Consider the following 17,467-nt stretch of genomic DNA (forward strand, 5'->3'; position numbering starts at 1 on the left):
AGTGATCTACTTGTAAAAATGCCAGAGGAGAACATAGTACAATCGTGTGTGGCAGGGGTTTACCGTATAATAGAGAAAGCAAACTTATGAAAAATGTGTAGAGTGGGAAGGAAATCAAAGGGAAGTAGCAGTAGGGGAGTTTGTCATTTGAAGAATTTCTCTGTACAAGGGAAATTCTTAAAAACTCATCGTATTACAATAATTCCACAAAGACCATGCAAGTGGAGGTACCCAGGATCTTGTGCTTCCTGAAAGAAACAAATAAATAAACCTACTAATTTGCTCCAGACATTTCCTATTCCTGTAAGCTGACTAACACTGATGATGATGATTAACATTAGCAACCTCTAAATTGTCATTACAATAAGATATTTAAAGACCAAAAAATGATTAATTATACTGGATTTGACTTTGTTTCTACCTAAGTCAATGATAGAAATCTCCATAATTTCATCATGACAGATCACACCCATTTGGAAGGGATGCATAACCTACTTCAAGCAGTATTTCACTGCAGTCACAAGTGGACAAGTTTGCATAATACAAAGAACTTAGAAGAATACCATCACTTTGCTTTCATACATATGCCCGCATAAAGGCACAAATACTGCTTATTACTCATCCTCTCTCAAAACTCATCAATTTCAGGAAGAATAAGGCTTGTTCTTATCACAGATATCCTTCATTTTCCCTTGCCAAATGAATCTCAAACACTGCTCTGCAATGCTGTTCTCTTTACGAGGTCATAAAAATTTTAGATACACAAAAAAAGTAGGATTCAAGTAGTCCAATACATTTTTTTTGTCAGTCTTTCAGATTAGGGGAGCATAAGGAGCTCTGCTAAAACACAGTGTGGTTTTTTTTTGTTTGTTTGTTTTTTTTAACAACTGCTAGTTGCTCCTGGCTTTGGAAGGACAAGATCCTCTTTCCCTCTGTACATTCATATGCTCTAGTAAACTTGTTCATTTTGTCTTCATGCTAGTGAAGCAAAGACTTGGAACCTGTATTAGATATTTGCACTTCTGTTATATAAATAACATTTCAACTACCAAAAAATAATTTAATGTTGCAAAAATGAATGTCTAGAATAGTAATGGAATTTACAGAAATCAATTTATTAAAGAAGATATAATAGATAAAGATGCTACTTTTGGGCATCTGCTATAGACTCTACAATATTGTAGAGAAAATAAGTAAAAAATACAAAAATATTAAAAAAACCCACACTGGTATATTCCTATCCACCCTGAAAGCTTTGTATCTGCATATCAATTGTAAAGGAATTAAGGGAAGTCCTCACATCAAAAAATGAGCATTACGTTCTGAAGTTGAAACTCACCAATCCAAACCTCAATGATTTTTTGACAGGCAAAGTTTCTAAACACCACTTCCTATTCCACTCCCTTTCTTGAGAAAGTCATCATTTTTGATTTGGCTCAACTTGATTCTTACTAATGTGCTACTGAGGTGTAACTAGCTTGTTTACAGCAAATAATTCCTACCAATGACTCACTTTTAATTACCAGTGGAAAAAAAAAAAAAACAAAACAGATATAGCATGCTGTGATAAGGCTCTTCCTACTGCTTTCTGTGTGCAGCATTGACCAGATTGTTTTTACCCTGCATTAGAGATATTTTAAGTGAAGAGAAAATCATGTTCTTCCACATATTTCAGAAGAACCTTTTCTGTGTAAATGGGATATCACAGAACAGTTCCTGGTTTGTAAAACAGTCTTATGTGTCCCTTTTCAGATCTTCTACTTGATTACATTTCCTGATAGTCCACCTACCTTTGCTACAATTAGCAATTAACTTTAGAAAAAAATTAATCTGTATATGAAGTTTTTTGAGGCTCTGTTTACTTACCTGCAATGAACAGAAATTGGTCCATCCTGTCCAAACTGCTCTTTTGTTTTATGCACTTGGCCTATGAAGTCAATAAATCCTTCTCCAGACTTTGGCACTCCTTGTTCTGGCCAGTCAGTGAACTGGAACTGCCTCACTGTTCGGGACTGACCATCCTTTAACAAAAGAGACAAATGATGTATCCCAAAAGCATGTTCTAGAAGATGGAAGTCAGTCAGCCAATAACCAGAAAGACAATCACAAAACGAGGACACTGAGAGGCTGCAGGGAACAGCTAAGATCATGTTTATGAGGACTCTTTCAATTGCATTACTGCCTGGTGCTTTTGGACACATTGACTCAGAAGTGAAGTTTCATTAACAACATTGCATAGATTGGCTTCTGCACTGGATAGGAGAGTTGTCTGATGTTCTGCCTGTGTAAAAAGCATACCTAAGTCTAAAGACATAACAATCTCACAAGGTTATATGATTTTTTTTTTTTTTGTAAGTTATGTTTTTAATCCTGTGGACTTCAAATTCCTTTAAATACAAAACAGGTACAATAAAACCATCCAATCTGACTCTCCATTTCCTAGATAGGCTCATCTACTGCATGGCAGGAATATCTCCACTGATACGACTCATTTAGTCATTGCCCTTTAATAGTATGGTGTTTTCTATGAAGTGGAGATTTGCTTGGAAGAAGATGGGTCAAGACAAGCCAGTTGTTTAACAAACCAGAAATTTCCTTTCAATCATAATTTCATTCCCTATCATCTTTAACTCAGTCAAAAATCAAAAAGAAGGGCTTCCTCTTTCAAAACAAGACAGCTGAAGCCTCCCTCTGGTTAGGCATACTAAGAGGATTGTTTAAAACTGCCGAATACTACAGCAGGTTTATTTTTATAATGAAGCCACTGGAAGTATTAAACACCAACTTCTGCTGTATGCCTATTTGATGTGTAAATGGTCAGGACACATAAATAGAAAAAATACAATACAAATGGAGGAGGTAAATTTGTTATGAATTTTCAAACATTCTTCTTGATAATTTTGACACTGTTAATCTGCACAGTTGAAATATTTAAAAGCATGGGCATAAAACCATAGGCACATGAGCTACTGATGTGAAGTAGTGCCTCTGGACATGTTGTTTCCTAAGTATCCACCTTTCCATGTCTTCAAAATGGTGTTCTACTAAGTGAAACTCATGAAAAATTGAAATGATTATAGGAGATCCCCCTAAAAAGGAACAAGTTATGCTGGAGGGAAGAAAAAAAAAAAATTTTTTTTCTTCTACCACAAGCACTCAGCTATTGCAGACCTTTGAAATGAAATAGAAGTGATTTTAAACATAACTAAAGGAAAAATCAGTATTTTGCTTTTATGTTTTCTTTGGTACTGTGGGGTTTTGCCTCGTCACAGGTGTGTAAGGAAAACAGGAAATAGGTGTGTGTGCCAGCCACTACTTCATGAGAGGACACACATACACTTCTTTGATTTTATCTCTTGTATTCCCACTAGACCACTGTGACAATCTAGTAGTCTTTTCTCTGGAATATTTTTGCCCAGTTAAAAAAAATAAAACTTGATCAAAAACATTTTTCCCAATTTTATTTCTTGTCAGCATCAACACAAAAAATAAGTATTTCCTACCAAAATGGCATTTTATTAATGCAGACTTCTCTCATAATTGTTTCTATGATCCTATTTTCCCCCAAGAAGACATAATGGAATTGCATCCTTTATACAGCTTGTGGCACATTACATTAATTAACCAAGACAAAACTATAGGTTGATTCACTCCAAAATAACCTTCCATTCTTCTAAAGTAAAGAAGGAAAACCCTAAGTCTGACTCCGTTGCAACATGTTTGTTAAAGAGAAGGAAGCTCGTCAGCAATTTCTGACCCTGATAGGAATTACGCTAGAATAACAGTAACTTTTTAGGGGTAGAAAACAAGAAAAACTTTCCTTTTCTTAAGTCTAAGCTGTCACTGGAAAAAACATAAATTTCTATGTGAAAAAATGATTTGACAGCAAATATGTTTTCCACATGTGTCTAAATCAACTGTATTGGTATATTTCGTGATCATAATAACTCAATAATCCAGTGCCAGTTTGTGAAAACTGTTCTGATTTACGTTTTAATGGCAATAAATTGTGTTAGCTAATGCTATTTGATGAGTACAGAAGCAAAGTTAGTCTGATGTTAGACTAGCATTAAAGCATATTGCAAATTAATCTGCAATTTCTTACACAGTTCCCTCTGCTTCTGACATTAGAAACAGTGCTGATTTATTTAATGAGATGTTTGCCAATAGCAGTCCAAATTCAAATGCCAAATTTTATTAAAATCTTTACTTTCAAATATTGTGACAGTTTGCACAGCTAGTTATCAAAATACGAACTTTCAGATCCCTACATGGAGCAGAGGACTTTTAATGTATCATCTCACTGATTGGCTGACCATTTGTATTTCTTCTTGCTCTTCGCTGGGGATATTCAACTGTCTTTTGATGAGGCTGTAGAATTTATAATACTCTCTAATAGCCATCTCTAATAGTTTAGCCTTAAATGAGACTGCCCCAACACATTGACCTCTGGAGTTTACAGAGAAAGTGAGTATAAAGCAGTCAGAAGCAGTAGACTGAAACAGTTACAGAGCTCAATTTCACCTTACAACAACTCACAGATCAGTTTCAGAAATAACAGGGAGTTCCACACCTGACACTTGTTGCTGATACCTACAAAGGCAACGTGCTTCTTTTCTTGTCCCTGGGGAATAATTGTCTGGCTTGGTTCTGCCAGAGCATGGATGGTTTTCTAACATTACAGATGGATGTGGAGATAAGTGGAAGAGAGGCTGATTACAACTGCTGCAGCATTTACTCTCCTTTGAATACAACAATTTATTTAGATGGTCTCAACTACTGGGTATGACAGCCATAAAAGCCTAACTACATGAAAACCATAATGTACATTTTGGTAAGTAGTCCCCACCACTTCCAGTAAATTTGGAAGGAGCTATAGTTTCCCGGCACATCTAGAAAATTTCAGATAGTTCGCTGTTTAACAAAGCTTGCACTATCAAGGCAAAGAGACTTGATAAAAATTTGAGGAGCTATGATACGTGGTGGTAAAATGTCACAACAAGACAGCCAAGGTGCATGTGTGCTTGAAACTTTTTAAAAGAGGTGTATTAATATCAGGTCAAATAAAACTATTTCTGGCAAATTAAGTTATTCGACCCTTTTAGACATTTTACTGGTTTGCTAGCTATAAGTAAATAGAATTTCATAAATATCCTAATTCTTTATAAACTCTTGAAAGAAGTTTTTGGAAATATATACTGTTTGCAGATGCCTCACTTCAACTACGTCAGTGGCTTTTTGTTATCATTGTTATTCTGTTATCTGAGCTTGGTGAACTACGTCACATAAGACCTCCTCCAGCTTGAGATGGTACATATTATGAAAACTATCAGCACAGTGGTAGTGAAATCGGCTTTGATTGTCTATGCTTAAGTGTGGTTAAAGACTGATGTTCGGAGCTTGTTCTTCTCCACTTTTGTTAAGCACAAATAGGTTAGAGAAGCTATGAGTCATGTGATCCTTACTACATTTCAAATAGAATGAAAATCAGATCCAGTGTGTCTACAGTTTGTTTTCAAAAACACACACTCCTAAGTCTCACTTAACAAATTAAAACGTTCATGTGCTGACTTGGTTAGTGACAATGCTGTCTAGCTAATTGCCAGTAGTACCTAATTTTACCTGAAATTAACATTAAAAGCAGCAGTCTAGCTAACTATGAGAAAGTCTAATGTTTTGGATGCTGACTGGCAACTCTGAGTAATCACTCATGTTATTCCTGGACAGTTCATACTACTGTTTTGCTTAAACAAATAGTATTCTACATCACTTACAGAAATGGAGACTGTCAGTAATTCTTCCTGCCATGCAAACTAAAATGCTAGAAATCAAAAGACTGAGAAATGCCAAAGATATATGTAGAATTTATGTACATTTAATCTTATATCAGTGCCCAGTTTTGTACTCAGGAATTCACATAAGAAATGCAGTACGAAAATGAGGATGCTAAGGTCACAGCTGCATGTATGTACTTCGCAGATACACAAGAGTGCTGAAAATATGCTATGCCAAAAATCAAATTATAATGTGCAAGCTTGTCAAGTTTTTCTTATGAATGCTATATGCTTTGCAGTTTTTAAATTTCAGTGTATTAACCTTCATACTCACTCAGCCTACCAGGTGGTGCAAACCAACATATTTTCAGCTGTAAATGACAAAAATTGCCCCCATAAATGATCAAGGGAGAAATGAGGCAAAAAGGGAAAATGGTCCTCAAGTCATCTAGTGTATTTCAGCACAAACAGTTATTCAGAAAGTAATTTAGAACTTTACAAAGTTGTGCTGCCCAGCTGTTAGATCTGAGCGAAGTCAATTTTTCTTACACAAAGTTCCCATTCATTTAGTAATAACTTTATCTGCTTTTTGTTTATTGCTTGTAGAAAGTACACCCCTGAAGTTTCTCTAATAATAGTAAAAATTAAAAAAAAAAAAACAAAACAAAACAAAAAAAAAACAAAACAAAAAACCAAAGAAACAACAGGAAAAGAGAGAAATTGTCATTTTCTTTTAACTTATGGGAAGCAGCATAATGCTATGTTAACTTACCCTTGCATCTGTAACCTTGAATTCCCTCAGAATATACTGTGGCATGTTGTACTCTGCCATTGGATCTACCACAAAATACTGGTATCTGGCTGAGCGCTCTGCAGGCCAGTACTGGTGGCATTTTTCCTACAAAATAATGAAGCAACATATATTTCCTGTTACTCAAAACCACTACCATAAACTGACATAAAGCCTTTTTCGCTCAGATCAGTGTAATACTAATGGAAAGTGTCACTAGTGACAGGAACATGAACTGTTTGTCCTGCTGTGAACATGAAGTTCCATAACTAGAATACAAAATGATTTTCAATATTGCATTGCAAAAGGATTCTCTCTTGTTGCTGTACATCTGAACTCCTTCATGCTTCTGCTCAGTTCTATTATTTATCAGTGAAAAGAGCTATCCCTAGCCTAATTTCCAATACAGAAAGGAATTTAAATCTTGAGGCCACCTTCAGTTTTCTTTCTTCCCTTTTGAAGCAAGTCCCCCTGGCCTCAGTCAGGACTCTATCTCTGCATCCACCAGCCATGTCCTGAATCACTTCTATTCTCCAGATACATGGCTTGACACAGATTTCACTTATCACATGCCGGCGTTATCTTGATGTAATCCTGTCCAGATAGTAAACTGCTTTGTTCTTTCCATTACACAAAACAGCACTTGAATGAGTTCAGAACTGTAAACTGGCTGCTGAAGCTTTAAAGTTCAGTGCTATGAACACACAGAAGACATTCAGATCTCAAAAATACCACATTTTCTTTGAACATTGTTAAAAACAGACACTGCAAGAGCACAGTTTCCACATATGAAATCTTCATTTTTCAGTAGACAGCTATGCTCTCTCTGCATACTTTGGAATGTCAACATGCAGACTCAGTTGCGAATCTCAGTGCATCTCACAGTAAAATGCCATGTTTAGTTTGTTTATTGCAATACATGAAAACTGTCTACCTGGTGATCAACAATGCCACTGACATTTCAAAAGGAGAAGGAACCTAAATCCTCACCTTTATTTTTAGACATTCCAATAACAATTAAATATTTTATTAAAAAATCATTAAAACAAACATGTTAGTAAAAGAGTATTACAGCAGTACTTACTCTGCCCATTTCTCGCAGTTTAGTGAGCATGACCACAATTGTAGAATTATGCTCCCAGAGCATTCTCCAGAAGTCTTCAGTTGTTTCTGCTAAAGGACCCTGTGTAGCTATGTAAGCTTTTTGTTGTCTTTGTTAGAAAAAAAAAGTAAATTAAAAAAGATATTTTAATAAAAAAAGTGAATTGATATACATGTTCTCTGTTTATATGTAAACATTATCTAGAAGAAAAAATTATATACTATTAATAATCACATTAAAACCTTATTATGATTGTTTAATCAAATGATGGCATTTTATTTTTAGAAATTTGAGAGGGAAATTACTCTGTTAATATTATGATGTATGTCTTTATCATTATTATTTAAATTTTAATGCAACTCTAATAGCTCAATTTTGTGTGCTGCAAAAAGCACTTAAGAAACACTTAGTTGTGCTGGTTCATTTTGTAGAAATAACTGTCTAACAATCTATTAAGTTTAGGAATTATATCATCAAACAGTTTCTTTATTAACTCCTTTTCAACAGCCTGATGCCTCCAGCAGAAGTAAGACAGGAAGAAAATGCAGGAATAGTGTGCACTGAATTTCCAGACCTTAATATCCTACTAGTGGAATCTATCACCAAGCTGTTAAAAGTTTCTGGATCAGCAGCTTCATAAGGTGATGACCAGTTCATGTTGTTCTTGCTTGTTTCAGTCAATAGAAACACCTTTGTGTATGACAGTGGCGATGAAGGTTGTTTCTAATTATGAGCAGAGGCTCAGAAAATTAACTCGGTGGATATAGATACTCAGGTACACCGAAATTGCCTTAGGGAAACTATACTGCTTCTCCTTCATGCCTTTTTCTACCAGCTGCTTAAGTCAGCTGAGGGCATATTGCTCTGCATTGTCATGAAGATGCTGGTGGGCTATACCACTGCTTATGTATAAAATGCTTTCGGTGGTTAGGTCTAATCTTAATCAGTGCTCCAAGATCACACGTTATCACCTTGACACAGAGACTGTATCTCCTGTACGTTACTTCTGTGTATCTTTTTAAAGCAGAATAGTTGTGAAGAAATAGAGGTTCTAAATCATGAATGTGCTTAAAATCTCAGACGCTTTTCCCATACCAGGAGTTCTCAATTGCTTAAAGGTAGGTAAAATATAACATTTAAAGCCCTATGTCTTTTACACAATTTTACTGTATTGTATGGGGGAAAATATAAACCTGTTATCTATATTTTGAAAGCAACCCAATCAAACATGGCACGCACATATAATATACAATACTAAATTTCAATACTAAATTTTGTTACTTTCAATATAATTACATAAATAATTTTGTAAGTTTTTAAAAGAGCCCACATGAGAACACATCAACATTAGTACCTGTATCCATCAATGAAACTGGCATTAATATAATCAGAGCCTTCTACTCCTCGGATTGGCTGCAAGCATACCCTTGTAGACTCATATGGCATAATATTGACAAGGCGATTTTTGAATTTATTACATGGAAGATTGGCACTGATGAATCTTGAAGTGTGAGCCTTAGAGCTAGCAAGACGCTGTTGAAAATGAATTAAAGGAATTAAGGGCAGGTATAAAAAAAACAAATGACACTAGCAGATTTGATGATCTCTGCTCATAGTCCAGTAATGAATAATTTCAATTTCAGATGCTTGCTTTTCCATACTCTATTGCATTACCTAAATATTTGTAAAGCTTCTTTTAACACCTTAGAAAAATTAATGTCTGGCCCATTAATGCATATGGACAAATTTGAGTATTAAACTGTTACACAAACACACATTTTGGGCTATTGAAACAATAAAGGAACAGCAAGGTTAAACCACCCTCACTGATTGTTTCTTGCCTGCACACCAACTGAAGATAGAGTTGTACATTTCACAAAGGATAATCTTCCTAATTTTAAATTTTAGCCTGCTGATGTCTTATCTTTTGATTACTGGAAAGAGCTGGTGGAGGACAGAGCACATTGTGTTACACCATTTGTTTTTCGTTCCCCGCAACATAAAATCACAGTACCTTAAATTCCAGTTCCATTCCTGTGACATTCTCGCCTGTTTCTATCTGTGTCAGCTTCTGGATATATGCATACAGGTTTCTTGCTGGCACTTCGGTATTTCCACATGTCACTGCTTCCAGCAGTGCATCATGGATAAAGATGTATTGGTCCTCAGTTTGAACCATGTAATTCCTCTGTGCTCTCATTAGAGTTACGTGGCCATAAATATCTACAGTCTTTTCATGCTTTATTCTTTCTAACATGGCATCTATCACAATGAAACAGCCAGTCCTGCCAACTCCAGCACTAAAAGAAATGAACACAGGAGGGAAAACATGAAGGACTATTTCATGCACTGTGCTTACTTTTATGTCATTCAAGTTTTAAAGTTTTGCAACACTGATTTGAACAGCAAATTTTTCTGAATATGAACATCAGCTTTTATGAAAGACGTTGATGCCCTGAAATAAGTAAAATCCTTTAACATCCATTACAAGCAATTGAGAACGTGGAATGCTTTTATATGAAATCTTTGGATCTTGCTGTTTCAGGCTTGACTACAATAGAATTATAACACATTGCAACATGTTCTAGAAATCTATGTTCTTAAAAATGGAAATCACTGGAGATGATGAATCCTCTAAGAATTCAAGCTTTATTTGTAGCATGATTTCTAACTTACTAAACATGCTTTTACTATACTGTTTACAGAGGTGAATTTATTGGCAAACAATAATGTTACAGAAAATGAGTCTTACGTATTTCTATTATGCTTTGGAGGTAAATTTTCTACCCCTCTCCCAACGCTGTCAATGGGGCTCCTATTAAAATAGTTCGCTCAGTCCTATGTTCTTTCACTTAGCCAGGCCATACTGTTATTCTTTGCAATGCAGAGCCATGCCTCGTTAACTGTCCTAGCTGTAGGCTGGGTAAATCCAGCTGGCCACTTCAATGTCTGTCTTGCATCTCTATGTAAGAAAGATCTGGAATGGCCAGAATGTGGACCAGGATGCTCAGTCATCACATTATTTCAAATGACAAATTATAAAAGGACTAAAATATGCATAAAGACAGAGCTTGAAATCACAGCATTGAATTAATGTCCAGAGTGGGTGAGTAATATTTTCCAGGCAGAGGCAGTTAGTGCTTCCTCACCGGTTCTAAGTGGTTTTACGCAGGAGCTGAAGTGAAATCACACCAATCCTGCTAAGGCCAAAGAAACTAATACTTCTTAGCTCTCTGCACAGTAAGGGATTCCTCAGGAAGAACTCTGAGCTAGAAAGTTCCTTTCCCCTCTTTGGTGGGACTTGAGGGTAGGACACAACATGGGTCAGCTACTGTGAGCTTGGCACAGGAATAAACCTTGAGCATGAAATATGCAGTTAAACTTATATCTGTAATAGAACTACTTAACAGCAGTTTATTTTTATGATAGTTACTGCCAAAAGGTGCCCGACTTTCAAGGATTTTCAGTCATTCCCTCCCCGTCTTAAAGGTGTTGTCTGTTACATGCAAAGGCTACCTTCAGTAACTCCTGAGGATGATGTTATTCAATCAGGAGAGGAAAAAGAGACTTAAAGTTCTCACTTTGATGTGATTGCTATTAGTCATACATGATCCTTTATTACACATTTGGCGTAAGTGAACAGGAATGTTGTAAAAGGAATATTAAAAAGACTACAGAATACGCAAGATCAGTAAATATACTGAAGATCTGAACATGCAACTTGTGTGCTAAATGGAGCCATATTTCCTAAAATCTCTACAGGATTTCCTTTATGGAGATGTTTGGACTTCAGCTCTATTGAATCGAATCTTCAGATGGATGACTGTCTTTTTGCAGCCATGTATATTACTGAACTTTATGAAGTTTTGTTTCAACTATTTGCATAGATGTAGCTATATAAACCACAAGTGTAAAATATAATGAGCTTTATATATCATTTTTATATCCAGGATCACATCATGTCTGTGACAATGAATGATAGTTTCTGACCTTCTAAATGCTTAACTGTTTTCAGTTAGTGACATGAAATGCAGTACTTAGTATAGTAAGCAACAGTTTATAAATCCTCAAGACATTGACATTATCTAAGTTAAGGATACTTAAGAACACCACAAACTGACATTTTTTTGAAAGAGATGGAAAGAAATAAAAATAATTGTAACAGAGCTTCTAGAAGACAATTTATAAACCCCAAAATCTTCTCACAGCCCCTATATTTTTATGAGATATTAAATTTAAATCAATATAATTTGATAATTAAGTGTAAACTTTTATTTCTTGCATGATGCTTAAACAATCTTTGTCAGTTACCAGAAAACTGCATTTACTTTCAACCAAATCAGAAAGAAGTACAGAGCAGAAAGACAATTTAGTCTTACACGAGGTAAGTTTTGTTTCTAAGATTCCATATTTACATATTATTAATCATGTATTCATGTTACCAGCTACTCTTCACAGAAGCAGATTCCCTTCAAACAGCTGAGGATTTCTGCTAACAGATCAAATGCATCAACCTCAACTTTCCTAGATGCCATTCTGACAAGAACTAATCAATATTCTGAGCTTCAGAAAATTTACCAATCAATTATGTTGATCAGTAGGAGTTGTAGAGAAAGAAAACATACAGACAAATGGAAGGATGGTTATCCTAGCTAAATGGGAGTTCACTTACTGCGTATAATAAAAGCTTTGCATTCCAGGAAACCTTAGTGACCTTAACATTCATAACACTCATTGAGAAAACCTCAAAAAATTGTGTCACAGTTCCTCTTCTTTTTTTTTGGATTGCAAAGAAATCACCACAAGAGCACACATTTGTATGCCAGACTCTTTTATATAAAGTTTTAAGCCATTCCTTAAATGATATCTATTGTCATTTTATCAGCCTAACAAGTGCTGGCCAAGTAAGAAATTATGTTTGGCAGTGCAGATGTCCTCAGTAGTTTAGAATATGGTTCCTTTTCCTACCATGTATTAATGAATTAATATTCCAGCATCATGCTTATAACTGGATATGTCATTTTTCAGATCAAACATTGCAAGGTTCACTGGTACCTACAAACCACAACTGTAAAATTCCAGCCCAGTTAAAAATTTGCACTTGCTGCTGGAATGAGGAGTTTTCATTTCTTCTCTTAATGTCTTGTATTATCATTTATATATTTATTTTCCCCATGAGCAAACTCAAAAAGGAATAGTTATTTTCACACTGTAGCACAGAATATATTTTCTAGTTTACAGGTTTATACAGAGATTGTGAAGATCATGACACCAGACCAAAACACATGACTATGCACCCATGTTTTCACTATAAGGATAGAAGGGCTAACAAACTACATTTATTGAGGCATTTGGCTCCACTGGTCTCATGACACAATCCTTTCCAGATAATTTTATCCAGCAAGGTATTTTACCACCTTAAGTTGTTCAGGACCATTCCAAGTGTGCCAGTTGTAAATGAGCCATGTGTCCAGCAGACTACCCTTTGCAGTTTCCAGGGAAAAATGGAATCCATGCTATGAATATTTTAACTTCCTTCCTCTTTGCCACCTCATACCTTCTAATTCCAAACTCCAGTAACTTCCTATACAAGAGCAAGAAACTACCCTATCTTTATCCCATTTCTCCTTCTCTTCTGACATCATACAGACTTTTAACATGGTAACAATATACTGCTGGGAAGCCACGCAGTTTGAATCCTTACTAATATGCCACTGGAATATATATAAAAAAAAAAATCCTATCTACTTTCTGCTAAGGATGATAATTCAGCTAAGGAGAATAATTTCACAAATTAATTCTATACTTGTTACTGACTTTCTTGCCCTTTTGGTTTGCATATTTTCATGTTACTGTCAAACTCATAATTTAAAAAATATATTCTATCATTTCAGCTAGTGAAAGATACTGTTACTTTTACAAGCTGAAAACCTAAGCAATCTATTAATTAGGCATGCCTACTAGGAAACTGTTATTGCTTCAAATATTATTATTTATCATATTTTAGCATTTGTTTTCAATTTCTAAAAACATGACTGACACAGTCCCATGAGCTGAAACATGTTTAATGTCCTGTGATGCAATTCACAAAAAGAAAAATTAAGAGGCATAAGGGGGCTATTCCACATTAAAATCACTGTATGCATGTGTTAAAGGTTGGTTTTTGTGATTAATTTGTAGCTGTTTAAATGATGACCCTTTACTGATACTTCAGTGATTTGGCAAAGGAACTCAGTGTAATTGCCAGTATTCACAGATCATTTAATTGGAAGCAAAGACAGTAAAATATGGACCAAAAATCATTTAGGACATTTTTGACTCATATCAAGGGAAATTTTGTTGAATATTACAGTTTCAGATTGAATGAAGCTTGCATTTATGAACTGAAAGTACATAAAATTGCTTGTGATATGGGAAACATATAAAAATGCCTGTATTTTACCAAGGAGCTTCATATGATTAATTAGATTCCAATCCCAGAGAAATTCTGTAGTAGTTCTGACAAAAGCAATATTTATATTATTTCTCCTTTTCTTCTTAGGAAATGAGAACACAGTTGAAAGTCACCCCTCGGTCCAGGAAGCAGCAAAAAAGCCCCTTTGAAACTACTGAACATCCTTTTGAAGGGATACATCTTACTGAAATAGCATAAAGACTTTGTGCAAAGAGGTAAATTTAAATTTCATTTTAGAAGAGATAGCGGACTGCTTCAAGAATTCTGGTACTGGCTTATGAGACCTTTGAGAATTGGTCAGCAAGTACACAATGACTTTATTTTCTTCTAACTGTGGTTATGGTCAGATACCAGCAATCAAGTATTGGAATATGACACAGTTTTAGGTGCAATACTTCACCAAACAAAGGTCTTTAGCTATAGCATTTTCTTCATTTCTATGCCATGCATGGAAGCAACCATATTTGTCATTGAAGTCACATAAAGCTTCTTAAAATGAACAAGGGAAGAAAAAAAATCAGAAAACAGGAGAAGATTTCACTGCAAGTAGGTAAAGCTCAGTCTAGAGCTCCCCATAGTTTTCATAGCTGGCAAAAGCATAGGAGGATCACAAATAAAAAGTCAGCCTTAGATCTTTATTCCTTTACTGAGCTTTATGAAGATTTTCCTTTCAGCCTTTATATTCTCAGAATTCTACCATTACCATAAATTCTTCAAATATAACTGCCCCAGATTTAAGCCCAAGTTTTTGAAATATGCGATCTCAGAAGTGTAATAATATTCAGGAAGTAAATCTGTTCTTCATCTAATCGTGAGTTCAGCTCTGGAGAGATCAAGTACAAGAAGCTGTTTTACACCAGACTGTATCATGAACACAAGCAAACAAACTCTCATATATTAAAACACAGAATCAAAACTCCAAGAAATTTCTCTAGCAAATCCCAAGCACAGGGAATAATTAAAGTAATTTTAAAAGCTGAGTTTACCATACATGATAAAAATGCATCATTTGTAATGGTCAACAAAACAGAACAAAAACTTTTAAAGAGACACTTCTAACAAGGACATTACATTACAACAGTTTCAATCCTCTCACCAGACTATAAATCCATGTCTGTCATGAGACAGAACTTTACAGAAATGAGGAAGGACTCCTACATAGCTTCAAAGGAATACAGGAATGTGGCTGTGGAAGTGAATAATGTAAAGAGCAACTCCACTGATTGATAGATTACAAGTATTAGAAATAATTTATGTGTTAGTAGTGGATAAAGATGTACCATGTTGCTCTATGAAAGTAAAAGATATACAAGTAGTTCATTAAAGTAATGGAATGAAGAAAAATAATATCTGAAACCACAAATACTACAACCAGAGGTAACTTCTGAGCACACTTTTAAAATGTGACAGCAAATTTACATGGTTACATTTCTGCACTGCAATTAAATTTAGGTTTTTGTATAACTGATTGGAAGGATTTTGTGTGATACCTTTATTCACTCTTACACTCATTCATTCAGTCACCACCCTGTGAATCCACTAGTTACTGAAGGATTCTGTAAATTTTCCTTTGAATGCCATTCTGAGGCCATTTTGCATGCCAGAGGACTGCCCTTGCATTCACCTCCAGGACAAGCAGTGTGACCCATCTCAAGGACGGTGGAGAAGTCATAAGGTTGAAGAAACATATCAAAGATGATGACAACATATGAAGGGGAGGTTAATCAAATTAGATCACTCAGTTTGGAAGAGAAGGCTCCAGAGAAAGGGCTATGTGAAAGAATGGTATAAAACCTTGTGTTATATGGAGGAGGTGAAAATGAAATGACTATTCATTTTTTTGCTTGTAACACAAGAATTAGGATCATGAAATGAAATGATGAGACAGAGAATTTTAAAAAACCAGGAAGTAGTTTTTCATGTAGTACATAATTAAATTGCGAAATTCATTGTTGCATAATACCATGGATGCCAAAAAGAAATTCATGCAGGAAAGGATCCATTAAGGATTATTATCCAACAAGTAACAGACACAACTTCTTTTACAGCAATCCATCCTTTATTAGACTTTGCTGGTATTTGGATAGGCACTCTAAGAAAATAACATTCCAGACATGTCCTAAGAGGAAAGCTTAAATTCACTGTCTAAATTTGGTCTCATGGTCCCACATACTTAAAGAAAGCACAAGCATTCCACCACTCCTCATCTGATAATCAGATCATCTAGAGCTCTTCCTTTCAATCAACACTTCTGTCGTTTGGTACCTGACACTTTTAGAAACTATGCTATTGAAAAGGGACAGCACTATTTCTGATCTTCCTTTTTCTTCCTTAAAAGGGACATAGTATCACAGAGTAATTCTGCCTGATTCTTTCCTGAAATCATGAATTGTTGGTATAAAAAAATCTCTTATTGTTCCACTTGTGAGTTGCAATATAGTAGAAATTACACAATATGCCAACTGAAAAGTTCATCGACCCTCTATTATACCACTTCCTTTTCTTACCTTGGTTTCCCTTCAGAGCTGATTGTTGATTTTATATAGCAATACATGCCATAATCCTGCTTTTCCTAGAGGATTTTTATATATACAACTTGCTATAAATCATTATAATCTGATTTCTTCACTTGCTCAGATATATAAAGAAAATAAATTAAATAAACTGTATTTTCTCTGTATTATCTGTGCACAAGGATCTACTGTGACTTTTTAACTTCAAAATTAATCCAGTTCTTAGATATCCTCCTTATTTTCCTACTTCTCTAAATAAAATCTTATAGATTCAGTGTACTGCATTCTATATTTAGCATCAAAGACTAACTATTCTAAATATATCTTCTCTCTGAGATCTGTTGGGTTCCATAATTTTACATTATTTGTACTGTACAATGTATTCACAAAGCATTCTTGTCATTATGCATTCCACTAAAGAAAGAAAAATCTAAAATTTACTGAAATAGAGTTTAGTGAAATAGAATTTAGAAAAGAATGTATTTTGAGGTTAATTTTAAAAACACATCTTACCGTGACTTGTTGCCTTCAATTAAAGACAGAACTGTGTAAGAACAGCTGTAGTAAATACAGAAAATAATACTTCTGGGTAATTATGAGAGGAAGTACACTGCGATCCTATCATCAATAAATAAAAGTGAAAATTACATCACAGCAAAGAAGTCAATGAGCAGAAATTATTCTGCTTGCTTGCTGAATTCCTTTGCATTTCAATCTGGTTTGCATTCTCAGGGTAGAATGTTTTGAGGAGCTGTTTTGTACTTTTGTATATTTCTGTGTTTTGATTACATTTTCATGTGGAACATGTAGAGGAGCAATTACCCCATCTGTTTA

The 17,467-nt window shown here is 35.0% G+C and overlaps 1 protein-coding gene across 50 annotated transcripts in view; it reads right to left on the reverse strand.

Moving 5' to 3' along the window:
• PTPRD (protein tyrosine phosphatase receptor type D) overlaps positions 1 to 17,467 on the reverse strand; it is a 1,276,575-nt gene that overhangs the window by 14,252 nt on the left and 1,244,856 nt on the right. For all 50 annotated transcript variants that reach the window (XM_042804932.1, XM_042804933.1, XM_042804934.1 and 47 more), the window contains 5 exons: positions 9,681 to 9,966; positions 9,021 to 9,199; positions 7,649 to 7,775; positions 6,547 to 6,672; positions 1,867 to 2,021 (listed from right to left, as the gene is read on the reverse strand). In XM_042804932.1, the coding sequence (XP_042660866.1) occupies positions 1,867 to 2,021; positions 6,547 to 6,672; positions 7,649 to 7,775; positions 9,021 to 9,199; positions 9,681 to 9,966 (873 nt within the window). The remainder of the gene's footprint in view (positions 1 to 1,866; positions 2,022 to 6,546; positions 6,673 to 7,648; positions 7,776 to 9,020; positions 9,200 to 9,680; positions 9,967 to 17,467) is intronic.

Source organism: Tyto alba, unplaced genomic scaffold (genome assembly GCF_018691265.1).
Source record: "Tyto alba isolate M040663 unplaced genomic scaffold, T.alba_DEE_v4.0 Super-Scaffold_42, whole genome shotgun sequence".
NCBI lineage: Eukaryota > Metazoa > Chordata > Aves > Strigiformes > Tytonidae > Tyto > Tyto alba.